Here is a 17,911-nt window from a genome sequence, read left to right on the forward strand (position 1 = left end):
GTCATATGTAACAAGGGACAAAAAGGCAAAATCATTTTTCTTAAATAGCAACTGTTTATGCTGCATGGTTTTTAATAAATTAAAAAATTCATTTAGGGTTTACATTTACTTTACGCACATTAGATGTGTCATCAGAATCCCCAGGTAATTTAAACATTAAATTATTTACATTCTGCCTGTCTGTGTGTCCACTGTAAATGCAGATGGAGGACAATGAAGGCATCTGCTTCATATACTTGTGTGATTTGATATCTTCACTTCCAGTGGCTTGAAAATGATGATTTTCATGCTACATTGCATCCATGTTGGGTCAGCCATGGCAGTCTACACATTTATGTCAACACAAAGATGATGCAACATAAGTTTTTTTTCCAGTTTATCTGTAGATTCCAGCACTCCTTTCTCTCCATCTTGCTTATTATCAGATAAAGGTGCCACATCCTGTGAGATACAGCTTTTCATGCTATCACTGACTCCCAACAGTTTTCATATGTTTCCTGTTTGTAGGTGTCTCATAGCTTAGTGGTCTGACCTCACTGATCATCCTTTTGAGTTTTAGCAACAGAAATACAATACTGACCATGATATCACCTTACACATACAAGCAATAAGTCAGTACTATTAGATCTGCCTGACTAATGTAACTTACAAACGTCTCATGCTGTATAACAGGAGTAGGCAACCCCCGCAACACAAAGCCTCTTTTGCCGGCACTCGACTCCCTCCCCATCAGCAGAGCAGTGCAGGGAAGTGTCAGTGAGACACTAAGAGCCGGTTCACACAGGGCGACTCGTCAGGGGACTTAGCCGCCTGACAAGTCGCGTCCCGTTCTTTGCAATGGAACCGTTCTAATTGGAGCGACTCAAGTCGCTCCGAATTAGAAAAAGGTTACTGTACGACTTTTGGGGTGACTTGCATTGACTTCTATACAGAAGTAATTTTGCAAGCCGCCGCTAAAGTCGTACCCCGGTCGCCTGAGGCAGTAGCGCTGAAAGTCATGCCGCCTCAGTGTGAACCGGGTCTAATGCATTCTAATTTCAGAATTCCCCATGCTGCACCTGCTCCGAGGGGGAGGCACTGTGCCCCCACACATTGTAAAAGATGGGAAAAATTGTTTGGTTCTTTAACTTTATTGTAGCTGCGATCGTCAGCTTTTGTGATGGGGAAGAGATTGGGTGCAGTTCTGCTGGGGGGAGGGGGGAGGCGCTTCCTGTTTCCCAGGAGGAGGTGGACTGTCATTGGCCACTGCTAAAGCCAATCACAGTTCTGCTAACCCTGCCCACCATCTGGAGGAAGATGACTCACTTGGTTGCCACTACCAATCTCAAAAAGAAGGGATTTCACTGTGACTGGGAATACCACAATCAGGTGACAGCTTATGGAATTACTGTTGAGCTTCTGGGAACTTTGTTGAAATTATTCCTGAACCTTTGTGTCACTTACTACTGAACCCCTGCGCTCCGTGTCCCTTTAAGCTACAGCCAGTATTCAGCGCAATGAAAATCACACCCAACTTTTCCACAGCTGCAGGTGCCTGACTTAAGAAGAGATGAGAACGGGGCTCAGCAGTGGGACAGATAAGCAGGGGGTTACAGTGGTAGGGCAGAAGAGCAGGGGGAACATTGGTGGGGCAGATGAGCAGGGGGTTACAGTGGTAGGACAGAAAAGCAGGGGTACAGTGGTGTGTCAGATGTACAGGGGGTTACAGTGGTGAGGCAGATGTGCAGGGTAATACAGTGGTGGGACAAATGTACAGAAGGTACAGTGGTGGGGCAGATGAGAAAGGGGGAACTTTGGTGGGGGAGATGAGCAGGGGATTACAGTGGTACAACAGAAAATCAGGGCTACAGTGGTGTGGCAGATGTACAGGGGGTTGCGGTGGTGGGGCAGATGTGCAGGGTAGTACAGTGGTGCGGCAGATGTGCAGGGTAGTACAGTGGTGGGGCAGATGTGCAGGGGGTTACAGTGGTGGGGCAGATGTGCAGGGGGTTACAGTGGTGGGGCAGATGTGCAGGGGATTAAAGTGGTGGGACAGATGAGTGGGGGGGTCCAGTGCTGAAACCAGATTTGCTGGGGGACAGTGATCAGAGGTGTGAAGGTGCAGGAATTGGGGCTGTTTAGAGGTGTGAAGGTGCATGAATTGGGGCTGATCAGTTGTGAAGGTGCCGGAATTGGGATTAATCAGAGGTGTGAAGGTGCAGGAATTGGGGCTGATCTGAGACCTGGACATGCAGGAATTGGGGCTGATCTGAGGACTGGAAGTGCAGGAATTGGGGCTGATCAGAGGTGTGAAGGTGCATGAATTAGGGCTGATCTAAGGACTAAAGGTGTAGGAATTGGGGCTGATCAGACGTGTGAAGGTGCATGAATTGGGGCTGATCTGAGGACTAAGGGTGCAGGAACCGGGGCTGATGTGAGGACAAAAGGTGCAGGAATTGGGGCTGATCAGACATGTGAAGGTGTGGGAATTGGGGCTGATCAGAGGTGTGAAGGTGCAGGAATTTGGGCTGATCTGAGGACTGGAAGTGCAGGAATTGGGGCTGATTAGAGGTGTGAAGGTGCATGAATTGGGGCGGATCTGAGGACTAAAGGTGTAGGAATTGGGGCTGATGAGACGTGTGAAGGTGCATGAATTGGGGCTCATCTGAGGACTAAAGTTGCAGGAATCGGGGCTGATCCGAGGACTAAAGGTGCAGGAATTGGGGCTGATCAGACATGTGAAGGTGCGGGAATTGGGGCTGATCAGAGGTGTGAAGGTGCAGGAATTGGGGCATATCTGAGGACTGGAGGTGCAGGAATTGGGGCTGATTAGAGGTGTGAAGGTGCATGAATTGGGGCAGATCTGAGGACTAAAGGTGTAGGAATTGGGGCTGATCAGACGTGTGAAGGTGCATGAATTGGGGCTCATCTGAGGACTAAAGTTGCAGGAATCGGGGCTGATCCGAGGACTAAAGGTGCAGGAATTGGGGCTGATCAGACATGTGAAGGTGCGGGAATTGGGGCTGATCAGAGGTGTGAAGGTGCAGGAATTGGGGCAGATCTGAGGACTGGAGGTGCAGGAATTGGGGCTGATTAGAGGTGTGAAGGTGCAGGAATTGGGGCTGATCTGAGGACTAAAGGTGCAGGAATTGGGGCTGATCTGAGGTGTGAAGGTGCAGGAATTGGGGCTGATCTGAGCACTAAAGGTGCAGGAATTGGGGCTGATTAGAGGTGTGAAGGTGCAGGAATTGGAGCTGATCTGAGGACTAAAGGTGCAGGAATTGGGGCTGATCAGACATGTGAAGGTGCAGGAATTGGGGCTGATCTGAGCACTAAAGGTGCAGGAATTGGGGCTGACCAGTGCAGGATGATATTTTTTCACTACTAAAGTGATAGTTTACAGCATTTACTTAAAAAAAAATCCTTTTCGTGATTGAGAGTGTGAAGTTTATATTTTTTTAGTTATAAAATCGGCACGCTCAATTTCTTTGAAAACATTTTTCGGCACACTGTGCTCAAAATGTTGCCTACCCCTGCTGTATAAAGTAAGGTGCATGGATTCAAGGTTGCATTTTACATAACCATTAACAAATTGGACTCTTTTTAAACTCATTTTTTTTATCTCCATACACTACATTTGTATCGTTTGACAATATGATAAGCTATAATTCCAATATAAAGATTCCAATACTGGAAATTCACAACAATGCTGAGTTTATTGTGTGATACAATATTCATTAAGTCAATAAACCAATAATACTTTCTCTGGCATACTTTTATTGTTTTTATCACTGCTGTATGTCATTCTTTTATTACTTACTGACACGGATGTTTTTACTGGTGCAAACCTTTTAGAATTAGTCTTAGATGTGTAATATAATAATAGAAAGTCTCAATGAAACCAACATGCCAACACACCAGAAAGAGTTCATAGGCTCTTTTGTCCTGCACACTTATTGATCTAAATGGCAGCAGTGTTTGGCAATTCATAAGGTTAACGTGAATGCGTTTTATATATCAAGGGTCTGTCCCAGATCACTATGGAAACAAAAAGATGTAGCTGTGTTTGTTATTTGAGCAGTGGGGTGATGCCATACTAATGTATCTAATCTGGCCAACATCTAACAGTAGATTTGTCAGTGACATCATAAATGACAATAACTGTCTACTAAAAATTTTATCTTTTATTTTAAAAATAAGCAATTCTGGAAGCCTTGCCTATACACAGGATCCGTTTTGGTATTGTCTCACCCTCCTTAGTGGAATATACTAATCTTTTATTACACCAGCGTCATTCTCTCTAAGCTGCCAAATTCAAGCAATATATCTATTACTTTTGGGCATGGAGAAGAATGTGCTCCACTCAATAGTCACAACACTGGTAACTCTGCCATATGGGTTCAAGGAGATGGCTGATGGCCGAACAGAACTTCAGGGGAGCAAAAAAAAAAACATGAGTATGTACATAAACTAAGGGGCATTAAAGTGAACAAGGTACTTCTTGTGTGAGACAATATTTCTACCCACAGGCCAAAACTAAAAAGGGTAATGCACAGACATCTAGATTTAGGCTGTGTCACATACAGGCATACCCCACTTTTAAGTACACAATGGGGTTTATTTACTAAAGCTAGAAAGTGCAAAATCAGGCTCAGTTCTGCATAGAAACCAATGAGTTTCTAACCACAGCTTGTTCAATTAAGCTTTGGTAATAAAACATGGAAGCTGATTGGACATGGAAGCTGATTGGTTTCAATGCAGAAGTGAGCCAGCTTTAGTAAATAAACCTCATTGTGTACTTAAAAGTGGGGTATGCCTGTATATTAACAGCATCTTATTCCAGAAAGTGTGATACTAAGCCTGGGTGATGCCCGAAGAAAGATGGCATTGATCTTCTGAGGAGAAAGGAAGACGAGGGCATTGTCAGGAGGAGAGCTATGGCACCTCTGAGAGATAATAATTGTCTGAAGGTTTTTTACTTACACATTATTCTTTTTTAGTATTTTGAATTAAGGTACAAAACAAAGCCTACTCGGCATATCCAGGCTTAGAGGGTAAACAAACAAAAAAAAAGGAAACCATTAACTCTTCACTTGACAACCAAGCTATCTGATATAGATAAATGTCATTAACATAGGCATAACAAAAAAAAGGCACCCCCTAAACCAGGGGTCGGCAGCCCATGGCCCACCGCCGCTAAATCTCCAGCCTGTCAGTTGCCATGATTAACGTCATTCTCGGCCCCGTCCGTTGAATTGACAGACGAGGAGAAGAGAGGCGGTGAGTAATCTGAGCGCTGAGTGGCGCTCTTAATGAGCTATATAGCTGCAGTTTTATCATATAATGAAAACTTTTGCAGATAACAGTATTAAACAGTGAATAATAGGAATAGTCAGGGCCATCTTTATTTTGTCTGGACCCAGTCCACAGCCACCACTGTACCCCCCAGTCCACAGCCACCTCTGTAAACCCCAGTCCACAGCCACCACTGTATCTTCCCAGTGCACAGCCACCTCTGTACCCCCCTCAGTCCACATCCATCTCTGTACCCCCCCCCCCCCCCACAGCCACCACTGTACCACCAAGTCCACAGCTACCACTGTACCCCCCCGTCCATAGCCACCACTGTACCCCCCCTGTCCACAGCCACCACTGTACTCCTCAGTCCACAGCCATCTCTGTACCCCCCAGTCCACAGCCACCACTTTATCCCCTAGTCCACAACCACCACTGCAACCCCCAGTCCACAGTCACCTCTGTATCCCCCCTGTTCACAGCCACATCTGTAGCCCCCAGCCCACAGCCACCTCTGTAACCCCCAGTCCACAGACACCTCTATATCCCCCCTGTCCACAGCCACCACTGTACCCCCCAGTCCACAGCCACCTCTGAACCCCCCTATCCACAGCCACCTCTGCATCCCCCCTGTACTCCCCCAACTTCATTTATTATCAGGGGAATGCAGCTCTCCATGCATTCACATACATTAAATCTGGCCCTTAAGTGGAAAAAGGTTGCTGACCCCTGACCTAAACTGTTGCTACCTTACAGATGTTCCCAGTAGGTCAATGGAGTAAAATCAAGGAGGGGGAATGAATCCCATGGAGGTATCCCTAGGAGGGTTTGTTCCCACAGTGGAGACCCAAATATCCCATGTTTTGATGAATTTCCCAGGACAGCCCATGGATTCCAATGGGGGCCCGTAATGCAGGGGCATACCCCCCTATCCATGTGTACACCCCCCTAATCTACATGTGGGGCACTGGATGCATGGATTCCAATGTTTTTTTTTTAAGCACGTGATTAGAGCCAGAGACTCTACTAAGCTTCAAAAAAGGGTGGGCTTGGGGCGGAGAGACCACCCAGTTGTGTGACAATAGTGAATGAATTTTCGCTATTGTCACACTTATTTTCCTCCCGGTCAGTCAGGACGCGGGTCACAAGACCCATTTCCTGAGTGGCTAAAAGGAGAAGTGATCTTTTTGGCCTAGGAGGAGAAGGAGGGAGGAGGAGAATGGAGATGCAGGGGAAGCCACCGCCTGCGCCATAGATAGGGTAAGTGTGGGGGAGGTGCAGGTGACCCGACCAGCAGTGGCCGCTGGTGGTATATTTTTTGGGGAGGCAAACCCACAGCCACCCCCCCCGAAAAAATATACCACCAGCCTCCACTGCTGGATTCTTAAGTGAACTTGTACAGTGGTATTGCTGAGTTGACCAGATTTTTCCAGAAATCAAGTGTCATTGGAGACTTACACATTATTCTTCATGCATGCATTTAACATGAGAATAATATATAGGATGCTAGGTCTACTTTGAAAGAAACTTGTGCTAGGAGATATATGTACTCTGCCAATGCTGACTTGCATCTGAAAAATTCAAACTGCCTGCTTGTCTGCCATGTAGAATAATTTGCAGCAAATCAAGTCAGAAATCCTTTCAGGCATAGCTATTTTTAGACGAGTTCAGGGATGGCAGCCTGAATCCTAGTGCAGGTCAGATATTTACCAGATTCTTCTACTGGGTCAACAGCTAGTGGTGAGGGAATGGAGACATACAGTACGTGGTGGAAGGTATCAAAAGTGTTTCAGTGCCAGGTTTTTTTGAGACTCAAGGTATACAGACATCCCTCCACCTGCTCCGCCATTCCTAAAGTTATGCCGGTAAGAGGGGTTGCAGATCAAATTCAGAAACCTATTGTGCCAGCTTGCCACACTGTCAGTTACATTTAACAATAGTACAGTGCCCAGCTTCCCAAAACCTATGTGTACTGGAAATTTACCTATACCTACCAAACTGTAGTGAAGAAATTCCTCCCCAGGCCTTCATGTAATCTCCCTCTTTTAGAAGCTTGAGGTCTGGTGTGCATGGTGAATGGTCAGAAACCACCATGTCTATATGGCCCTGCAGGAGTGCATTCCAAAGAGCCTCCTAAAAAATTACAAAACGTAGGGCAGCATCAAATTTCCACATGTTTAAATGAATCCATAAACAATAAAATTATCTAGAACCTGTAAACTGTATAGTATATAGTGATGGGTGACACAGTAGAGTTGACTGGGGTAATTTATGTCCCTCCAACGAAGGGCTACATGTCCCTTAACAGACATTGACTACTGACTGCAGGATATAGCCATACTGCAAATTCTCAGATATAAGCTTTCAGCAGTCAAGTGGAATGAAACTAATGGAATTTGAGCAATGATTGAATACATACTAGAATGTAGTGTAGCTGTGTGCAGTAATCCATTTACTGTCAACCACTGCACTACGTTATTACGTATATTAGAGGAAAATGTGCAAATGTTTTCTTATTAGTAACATGCAAATTGTATTTTCTATCTTTGCCAGCCAGTCTGAAGACTGCATGCTTGTCAGTAGAGTATAAGGAAGTAGAGAACAGTGACAGTACCTTGTTACGATGGCCTCTCACAGGGGGGCAGCATTTGAAGTACGTGGCACCAGGGGGAATGTGCTCAGAGCTCAGGGATAGGTAATGGTGAGTGGTCTCTACAGTCAGGGGGGCTCCGGCCTCCTTTGCTTTTCTGATTATGGTCAGAGATTGTGCTGATGACAGGTGTACAATGTGACATCGTATTCTAAAGAAAGATAGTCTTATATAATTATGTTTGAGAAATCTTATCCTGAGACATTCAATATCCTTAGGCATTCGTCACCATAAAAGTACAGTACAGAGTATTTTGGACAACATTAAAAACATTTGTAAGGCACAGTTTGAGCTACTATATCAGAGATTGTAATACATGGTACTGTCTTAGTAAATGATGGTATACTACAGCACTTGCCATGATAACATTTGTAGCTCCCTCTGGCTAGGTAGGTGCTAAAGTGAGGATTTTTCTGAGAGTAGGAACATTTAGGCAGGCCTAGCTGGTTGCTAGGCCTGTTTGTTTTCATTCTGGGCTGGGAGTGGCTCAGATTAGCAGCTGGTTACTCACAGGCAGCATCACTTCCTGGTCACCTCCCTCTTCCTTCTAAAAAATGCTAGACGGAGAGGAGGGGAAGAGAGGTGAAGCTGCCTGGGGTATCTTAATGAGCCTTGACCAATCTTCAACTTGGATTGGCAGGGGTCAGCTCAGCTGAGGAGTAATCGGATGGAAGAGCTCTAGTGAGAGAGTGTGGAGGCTGTCAGGGACCACGGGGAGCTTCCTAGACGGGGAGGGGGGTGACCCTGGGCTGGGGCTCGTGTGCATCTAGGAGGAGTGACGAGATCCTAGAAGGAGAACACATTAAAGAGCAAGTAGAGGACAGCAGGAGAGAACATTTCTAAGAGTCTCCAGGGAGGACTACTGGTCGCAGCCAGGAGGGCTGGTGAGTGGAGCACAGTCGGGAGGACTGGGGAGGCACACCTGAGAGAACTGGGAGGTCGCAGTTAACATGGGTGCAGAACCAGAAGAGAGGGCAGTGGAGAGAGGTCATTGCAGCCAGACTGGCTGGCAGGACCTGAAGAGAGCTATCTGGGAGTGGTAGCTAGCACCTGAACTATTACTACTTCACATAGGCTTGAGGTCCCTGCCCTCAAAAGGCAGTTTACTGAGGCCTTGCTGAAGCCGTGTCAGGCCTACCCATGTGGTGCTAGCTAGTCTGGAGGAGTAACAGTCTGCAGCAAGGGAAGTGCTGGTGCAGTAACAGTCTGCAGCAAGGGAAGTGCTGGAGGAGGAACGATGTGCAAGTGTTTGTGCTGGAGAGAAGGTTGAGGTGTATATATTAGCGTGTATATAGGAGTCTCAAGCATGTTTGCACTGAATATATCTGGGCTTCCCACAATTCTCATCCAAGTTTAATCCCCTCAAATAAAAAACAAAAAACAAAGCTATGGACTGGTCTGTGTCTTTGAATGACTGAGAGATGGATGTCGGGCTGGGCAGAGTGACAAGTGAAGCACAACATTCAGCAACCTCTACGGGGCTACACATTATTGAAATTAGTAAACAGAATTGCTGAATAGTTTTGTGTGGGGCCTTTGCAGTAGTGGAATATGTGTTAGCCATTGATTAATGCAGACGGTTTGCAGTTTATGTGATACCCCTTTGTTAGCAACACAAGTTATTATTTGGGATACAAATCATAGGAATAACTTAGTCCCCTTCTTCAAACTTTATACAGTTCTAAAAATGGTTTTGAAACAAACATATTTACATAAAGATTTACAAGCAGCAGCAATGAAATATAACCATACAAAAAAATTACTTTTTGTACACACTTGTTTAATTAAGGTTATTATAAGGCCTCTTGCACACAATACTCATGTTTAATCATCTAATTTTTCAGAGGTTTATTAGTGTATGCATTTGGCATATTTTTGCCCATATGTGCTTGCGCAAATTTGCGTGAAATTTCACACAATTTTGCGTGCAAACTTACTCTCGCATTCTTGTTCTGCAGTATGTAAATGGGCATGTGCGCACATTTGTGCACAATCACATGTATTTCTACACATGCGCGCGCATGAGGCCTAAATTACTGACCAATAATTCAGATTTTTCTATTTTTTCTACGGAAAAATGCACGGTGCTTGTTTATGCGCCTGTGTGCATAGGCACATTACAGTTATTTGGCTGTATTTTAGCTCAGTAAAAAAATGCTGTACTGAGCGTTTTCAAGCTGCAGTGTGCAAGAGGCCTAAGCCCTTGTACACACGGTCAGAAATTCAGACGGAAGCGGTCCGATCGTATTATATTGTCGGAAAAGCCGATCAGACTTTTTCCGTTGGCAATTTGAATGGAAAATATTTGCGAGCAGGATCTCAAATTTTCCGACAACAAAATCTGTTCGGACTTTTTCCAATCGTTTGTAGAGAATTACGATTGGACAAAGTGCCACACATGCTCAGATCAAAGTACGAGGCGTATTTTCTTCTGTTTAAGCCATTCTGTTGTTGATTTACTTCTATGCTTTGGGGCATTGTCCTGTTGCAACACCCATCTTCTGTTGAGCTTCAGCTGGTGGACAGATGGCCTTAAGTTCTCTTGCAAAATGTCTTGATATACTTGGAAATTCATTTTTCCTTCGATGATAGCAATTTGTCCATGCCCTGACGCAGCAAAGCAGCCCCAAACCATGATGCCCCCACCACCATACTTTACAGTTGGGATGAGGTATGCTGTACCTCTTTTTCTCCACACAGTAGGATGCTAGGTCTACAGGTCTCTAGTGTTGTGTGTTTCTTCCAAACAACTCAACTTTGGTTTCATCTGTCCACAGAATATTTTGCCAGTACTGCTGTGGAACATCCAGGTGCTCTTGTGCAAACTGTAAACGTGCAGCAATGTTTTTTTTGGACAGCAGTGGCTTCCTCTGTGGTATCCTCCCATGAATTTCATTTTTGTTTAGTGTTCTACGTATCCTAGATTTGCTAACAGGAATGTTAGCATATGCCAGAGACTTTTGTAAGTCTTTAGTTGACACTCTAGGATTCTTCTTCACCTCATTGAGCAGTCTGTGCTGTGCTCTTGCAGTCATCTTTACAGGACGCCCACTCCTAGGGAGAGTAGCAGCAGTGCTGAACTTTCTCCATTTATAGACAAATTGTCTTACCATGGACTGATGAACAGCAAGGCTTTTGGAGGCTTTTATAACCCTTTCCAGCTTCATGCAAGTCAACAATTCTTAATCGTAGGTCTTCTGAGAGTTCTTTTGTATGAGGCATCATTAACATCAGGCAATGCTTCTTGTGAAAAGCAAACCCAGAACTGGTGTGTGTGTATTTTATAGGGCAGGGCAGCTGTAACCAACACCTCCAATCTCATCTCATTGATTGGACTCCAGTTGGTTGACACCTCACTCCAATTAGCTCTTGGAGATCTCATTAGCCTAGGGGATCACATACTTTTTCCACTTGCACTGTGAATGTTTACATGGTGTGTTCAATAAAAGCATGGTAACATTTAATTCTTTGTGTGTTATTAGTTTAAGTAGACTGTGATTGTCTATTGTTCTGACTTAAATGAAGATCAGATAACATCTTATGACCAATTTGTGCAGAAATCTATATCATTCCAAAAGGGTTCACATACTTTTTTTGCAACTGTATATGGAATAATACCATCAATAAATCACTATCACTATATTCAGTGATTTATCTGGAATATTTTTGATATACATCTATGTGATTTGGAGGATGCTATTATTTTTCATAGACTTTTAATCCATCATATCTTTATTTTTGGACTTTTTCAATACCTGACTTTTATGCATTTTAATATCTGTGTTTACAAATTTTAGATATATCTATTTTGTGTCACTTTATGCTTGGGTCACTTTATGGATAGACCTTTATCAGTACTACGTCACTTTATGTATTATTTGCAATGTGACACTTTATTTACGTAATCAGTTTGATACTACATTATTTATTTATTAGATAGTACTACACCATTATGTAGTCACTTGGAACATTGCGCGAAATCACCCCATATTTATTTTTACCATTCAGTGTGCGTTTATATTGTGAACTTTATATATCACGTCACTTTATTTTAAGATAGACACCATTATTTATCACTCCTAGTAGCACGAAGGTCACATACATACACACCACTTGCCTTTGCCGCAAGTTAAAAAATTGCCTGAACCATGTGGAAATTTTGTAGGCTAAACAGTAATTCCTATCAAATTAAATCATTGTTGGAGATTCCTCCATCCACGTTGTTAGTATGGATGGGGGAAATCAATTTATTTTTCTAATTTAGCCCTCTTTAAATGTCCATATATCTTTGATCAAAGGTTTCAGGAGAAACAGGCTTTAATTGTCAGAGCTTAGAAATTCAATTCAAATCATAGTGGCATGTAAAATTCCTGTTTCCAAATGGGTCAGTCTAAAGTTTAGAACATTTTTAAAAAATCTACATTCCCATTCCAGCCTCCCTGTCTATAATGTAAAGTTCCTCATCAGTATCAAAATATTTATTCTGTAGATTTTTCCGATTTTAACTTCATTAAGGTTCATTTGTTGGCAAAGGGTTTGTCCTTTGCCACAGCGGCTGCATGGATACAGCTGTTCATCCTAATGCGCCAGGTGTGCAGATATGGTTGAGTGGCCCCAAACCAACACTGTCTGTGTTTGGGGCCACTTACCCGCACCTGCACACCTAGCTCATTAGGGGCAGTGCCTTTACAGCCGTTGCATCCCAGTAGACTTAGGCTCGATTCACTATGCATGTTGCTTTTGAGCATTTCTGCAGTGCTTTTTGCGGTGCTACACAAAAGGAGAGGCGCCTCTGGGTGTAGATTTAAAAACAGTTTTAATCACATAAAGTTAAAAAACACACATTTCAAAGGTTAAAAAAGTGCGATGGATAAAACAATCCAGGGAGTGGGAGTCATCAGATCAGTCTGCACATCCTGCCGGCTGAGACACTGGAAGCTGTCAAATCCAAGAAACTGCTGTGGATAGAGCAGGTGGAGGAACACAGGCGGAGGATAATGAAGGAGTGCAGCTGACTCACTATCTCAGCCCATACACTCACAAAACCGATCGCAGCATGCCAGTGACGTCATCATCCTCCGCCTGTGTTCCTCCACCTGCTCTATCCACAGCAGTTTCTTGGATTTGAAACCAAAAGCCATACCAGACCCTTATGCGAGCATGCAGCCCGGCAGGTCAGGAAAGGGAGGGGACGAGTGAGCGCCCCCCCTCCTGGACCATACCAGGCCTCATGCCCTCAAAATGGGGGGATGGGTGTTTTGGGGCAGGGGGGCTCTGCACCCCCCACCCCAAAGCACCTTGTACCCATGTTGATGAGGACAAAGCCTCTTCCCGACAACCCTGGCCGTTGGTTGTCGGGGTCTTATCGGAATCCGGGAGCCCCCTTTAGTAAGGAGGCCCCCAGATCCCGGCCCCCCACCCTATGTGAATGAGTATGGGGTACATCATACCCCTACCCATTCACCTGGAAAAAATGTAGTGTAGTGTAGTGTTAAAAAATCCAGTAGACAGTTTTTGACAAGTCTTTTATTAAAAATCTTCTTCTTCTCTGCTTCTTCCTCAATCTTCTCCCACATCTTCATCCTCCGGTCTTCTCCTTCTTCTGCTCTTCTGTCTTCTTTGTTCGGTGTTCTTCTTCCTCTGCTGCCGCTGCTGCTCCCGCCGACGATCCTGCTTCGGTGCTGCATCCCGCTAATTTGTCGGCGCCAATGTCCTGTATTCCTTAAATAATGAGGGAGCCCCCCTGCCCCAAAGCACCCATCCCCCCATGTTGAGGGTATAGGGCCTGGTATTGTTCAGGAGGGGGGGCCGCTCGCTCATCCCCTCCCTTTCCCGACCTGCCGGGCTGCATGCTCGGATAAGGGTCTGGTATGGATTTTGGGGGGAACCCCACGCCATTTAAAAAAAAAAATTGGCGTGGGGGTCCCCTCCGAAACGCCATTTTTTTTCTCAATTTTTTTTTTATAGCTGGCATTTTTTTTTTACATTCAGCGGGAAGTCAGTTGACAGCTGATGACTCATCGGTTGCTAAGGACGCTGGGGCCAGCATCCCTGGTCTCTCCTTAGCAACCAGCTATATACAGTGTAAAAAAAAAGAATAAAAAAAAAACGCAAATCGTGGCAAAATCACGATAAAATAGATGTAAAAAGGCGGTACTTGCATTTTGTATGCGGGTCCATTGAATTCTATTACATGCAAGACGCTGCATTTTGTGGGAAAAAAAGTCCCCGACCCTTTCCAAAAACACAGAGGCACTAAAATGTATTGATGTGAACATGTTCCATAGGAACCCATGTTAAAAAATGTGCCTGCATTTCTGCAAAATGCATCAAAAAACGCATTAGTGTGAATCAAGCCTTAAATGGGCTGCCTGCACAAAGCACCTGGAATTTAGACACTGCAAAAAATGTCCCGTTCACACTATACAGGCATCTCATTGCCCATGTGAATGATGCCTAAAGTGCCCTGTATTCTGTACTCATGCTGTGATCCAGCCATAGTTTTTCTATAGTGTATATTCCCAAAAGTCTGTGGTCACAGGGGCAGCAAGGGAAAAGTGGCCTAAAGGAGAGTAAGTAAATACACTCTGGCATTGAAAACAAGCTTTGATTGTATTTATAGAGAATGCAGAATAGAAAAATTATCGATGTTTTCAGTTAATAAGCAATTCAAACATAATTTCTCCATTTAGGGCAGAATAGGGCAGGAGGTATTCTCAAGTCTTTCCTGTTGTTTAAGACCCCAGCAGTTTCTACCACCTCTAGAATGGATTTGTTAGGTCAAAAACAGATTTCCAGACAAGCTAGCAACATCACCAGCCTAAATTAACTCTATATTCTAACAATCTTGACATATCAAATACAAACACATGGACAATTCCCATTAGTTGGTGATGATAACAGATCAATCTGTTATAGCATGCAGGGCCGTCTTTAAGGCAGTGCAAAAGGGACAGCTGCCCTGGGCCCCATCATTGTTGTGGGGCCCACAGCAGCTGCCTCATATTTGCCAACTATTCCAGTTTAAATTCCCTTTTCCCTTGAAGTTTTAGTCCTGTGCTGTGTCCTGATATCTCAGTGTGAAGTGCTGCTACTAATGCTGCTCAGCTCTGCCCTATTGTTGTGTATACTCACCTGCAGACCCTGTGTTTACATGTAAATAACCATCATTCATAGTAAATAGCAGCAACATTTATATGTAAATAGCTGAGGCCGGCGGCATTGATATGTAAATAAAGGTGGCATTCATATATATCATACCCCCCTGCAGTGAGGAGAAGATGTACTGCCTGTAACCTATAGCAACCAGTGAGCAATATTACTGTACAGTAATCTCTAGCAACCAATCAACAAGCAGAAATCATGTGCTGTAACCTCTAGTAACTAATCAGTGAGCCTTAATGTGTACTGTAACATCTAGCAACCAGTCAGTAAGCACTAATGATATGCTGTAACCTCTGGCAACGAATCCCAAACGCTGCCTGATCTGATACAGTAAACCGATTTTAATTCTAGCTGCTATTTATTATATGTCTCAGAGAAGGTGGAGAGCAAAATTGCATGGGGGGAGGGGGGCCCCAGAGAAAATTTTTGCCCCAGGTCCAATCAATATTAACCAGTTGCCGACCAGCGCACGCCGATGTACGTCGGCAGAATGGCACGGACAGGCAAATGGGCGTACCTGTACGTCCCTTTAAATTTGCCGCCCTGCCACCGGGAGCGCGCCACTGGCCGCGCACTCCCGCGCTGGTCGGGACCCCCGTGAGTCCGGTCACGGGACCCGCGGACTCGATCGCCGTGGGCATACCCGCGATCGTCTCACGGAGCGGCCGAATGAAGAAATGCCGTTGTAAACAGCATTTCTCCATTCTGCCTAGCAACTAGTGACGCTGATCTCTGCTCCACGTGATTGGAGCAGAGATCAATGTTCACTAAATTAAAGCCCAGCCTCCAACAGTTAGTAACACACCCCTAGGAACACTTAACCCCTACACTGCCACCCACTGGTTAACCCCTTCACTGCCAGTGTCATTTACACAGGAATCACTGCATTTATATAGCAGTGATTGCGGTATAAATGACAATGGTCCCAAAAATGTGTCAAAAATGTCCGATATGTCCGCCATAATGTCGAAGTCACAATAAAAATCGCTGATCGCCGCCATTACTAGTAAAAAAAAAAAATATTAATAAAAATGCCATAAAACTATCCCCTATTTTGTAAACGCTATAACTTTTGCGCAAACCAATCAATAATCGTTGACACTCCCGGCTACCTCCGTTGTCCGTGGCTGCGCCTCTTGCCATTCCATGACCCGTGAGTATGGGTACTCGTTCTGGATACATTGTTTCTGTTCCCTCCATTTTTTTCTCATTTATTATACAAACCTGACTAACTGTCGGCACACCATTTCTTGTCCCACAGATATTCATCACATTATCAGCTCCTGATGAGTGGCAATATAGCCACGAAACGCGTAGAGCTTCAAATACTACGAATTACATTTAAACATGCAGTTTTACTAAACTCTGGAATGTTTTTACTTAATTCTATTGATTTTTACTGTGTGCAATATGCCTATATACAAGGCCAATGCTTTTGATGTACCAACTGTGGGATTGATGTTTTTGATGTACAATACTTCAATATATTTACTATTTATGATGGATCATGGATCATACAATGTGTATCTTTGTGCCCTATGCTATACATTTAATATATAAGTTAATAAATTTATATTATTGATTTTTGTTGCTCTTCTGTTTTTTGCTTCCAAAATCGCATGCTTTGTCAAAGTCCCAACCTTTTCTTTTTACCGTGCCAATAGGGATGGAGGCTTTTCGGCCTCATTTAAAGTCCCAACATTTTTCTTGTAGTCTATATGACCCAGGGATGGAAGCATGCGATTTTTGGTGCAGCTCTTCAGCCAAACACATATAATTTAATGTGCTAGGCGTTTTTTTCCCTCTTTTTCCCTGCCCCCGTAAAACTGGAATGGGACTTGGGATAGGCCATTGGAGCACTTTGGCATGATACCTTCGCGCCAGACCTAGCTCCCTTTACTGCAACATAGCAGGGTATGGTCATGATCAAATTCTTCTTATGATAAATGCAGGTGCAACATTATATCTTTTTTTATACTCTGCTTAAATTGGGTCTGCTGTGGTGTGGGGCGCGGGCCCTACGGCTTTGCTTCCGTGGCTGGTGTTTTTCTTCTGATTATGGGAGCTGCGATGCGCACCGGGGCTCCCGCCCCTCCTCCCTGCTGGGGGAGTGGGCGGTTCCCCCGCTGCGCATCGACGTCACGCATCCGGCGTCACGTGGCTGATGTCATCACGTGGGCGCCGTGTATTTATCTGACGCCTTCCTGGGAGGGAGCTGGCGTTTGGCGTCGCTCGCTGGGGGGCTGACTCCCCCGGGGACAGGGTTGTCCCCCCCCTCCCTACCTGGATTGTCAGCGTGACGTTGGCGGCATCGTGTGACCGCGGTGAGGCACTAATTAACCTTTGGCACAAGATCATTGGACACCACTAGTATGGTGACTGTTGTTTCTGACACCCCTAGACACTTAGATGGCAATGAGCATTATGCCCTACACTTCCAGGTATTGCTCTTTAGCACACTTTTTTTGTGGTTTTTGTTTTCAACATTCCCTTGCTGTGTTTTTGTTGTTGACCCAGTTTATACCTATATTTTATTAACTATCCTATTCATCTTCACACGATGGAGTTCACCATTGTTGGAGCATTTCCATTGCTCCTAACATGTTTTCACCATCTTACATTCCCTAAATTTGTGCCGCACTTTTGTTAAGTCCACTCACCTCACATCCCAGTCACTCCAGACACCCCATTCTATCACACTTACACTCACATATTTAAGTATTCATCGTAGGGTGATGATCACTTTTGGTTTATATTTATGGTACACAGCCTCATCGCGATAACGCACGCTCTGTCTGCCTCAGCTCCCGTATCGGTTGACAC

The 17,911-nt window shown here is 44.5% G+C and overlaps 1 protein-coding gene across 1 annotated transcript in view; it reads right to left on the bottom strand.

Moving 5' to 3' along the window:
• Nucleotides 1-17,911, bottom strand: part of LOC143988703 (allantoinase, mitochondrial-like) — a 78,386-nt gene that overhangs the window by 17,865 nt on the left and 42,610 nt on the right. Inside the window, exons 8-9 of the mRNA XM_077488464.1 lie at nucleotides 7,889-8,075; nucleotides 7,269-7,407 (exon numbers count right to left, since the gene is read on the bottom strand). Of these exons, the coding sequence (XP_077344590.1) occupies nucleotides 7,269-7,407; nucleotides 7,889-8,075 (326 nt within the window). The remainder of the gene's footprint in view (nucleotides 1-7,268; nucleotides 7,408-7,888; nucleotides 8,076-17,911) is intronic.

The sequence above is a fragment of the Lithobates pipiens genome, unplaced genomic scaffold (genome assembly GCF_037356315.1).
Source record: "Lithobates pipiens isolate NorthernLeopardFrog02 unplaced genomic scaffold, aLitPip1_a1.2 Scaffold_18, whole genome shotgun sequence".
Lineage (NCBI taxonomy): Eukaryota > Metazoa > Chordata > Amphibia > Anura > Ranidae > Lithobates > Lithobates pipiens.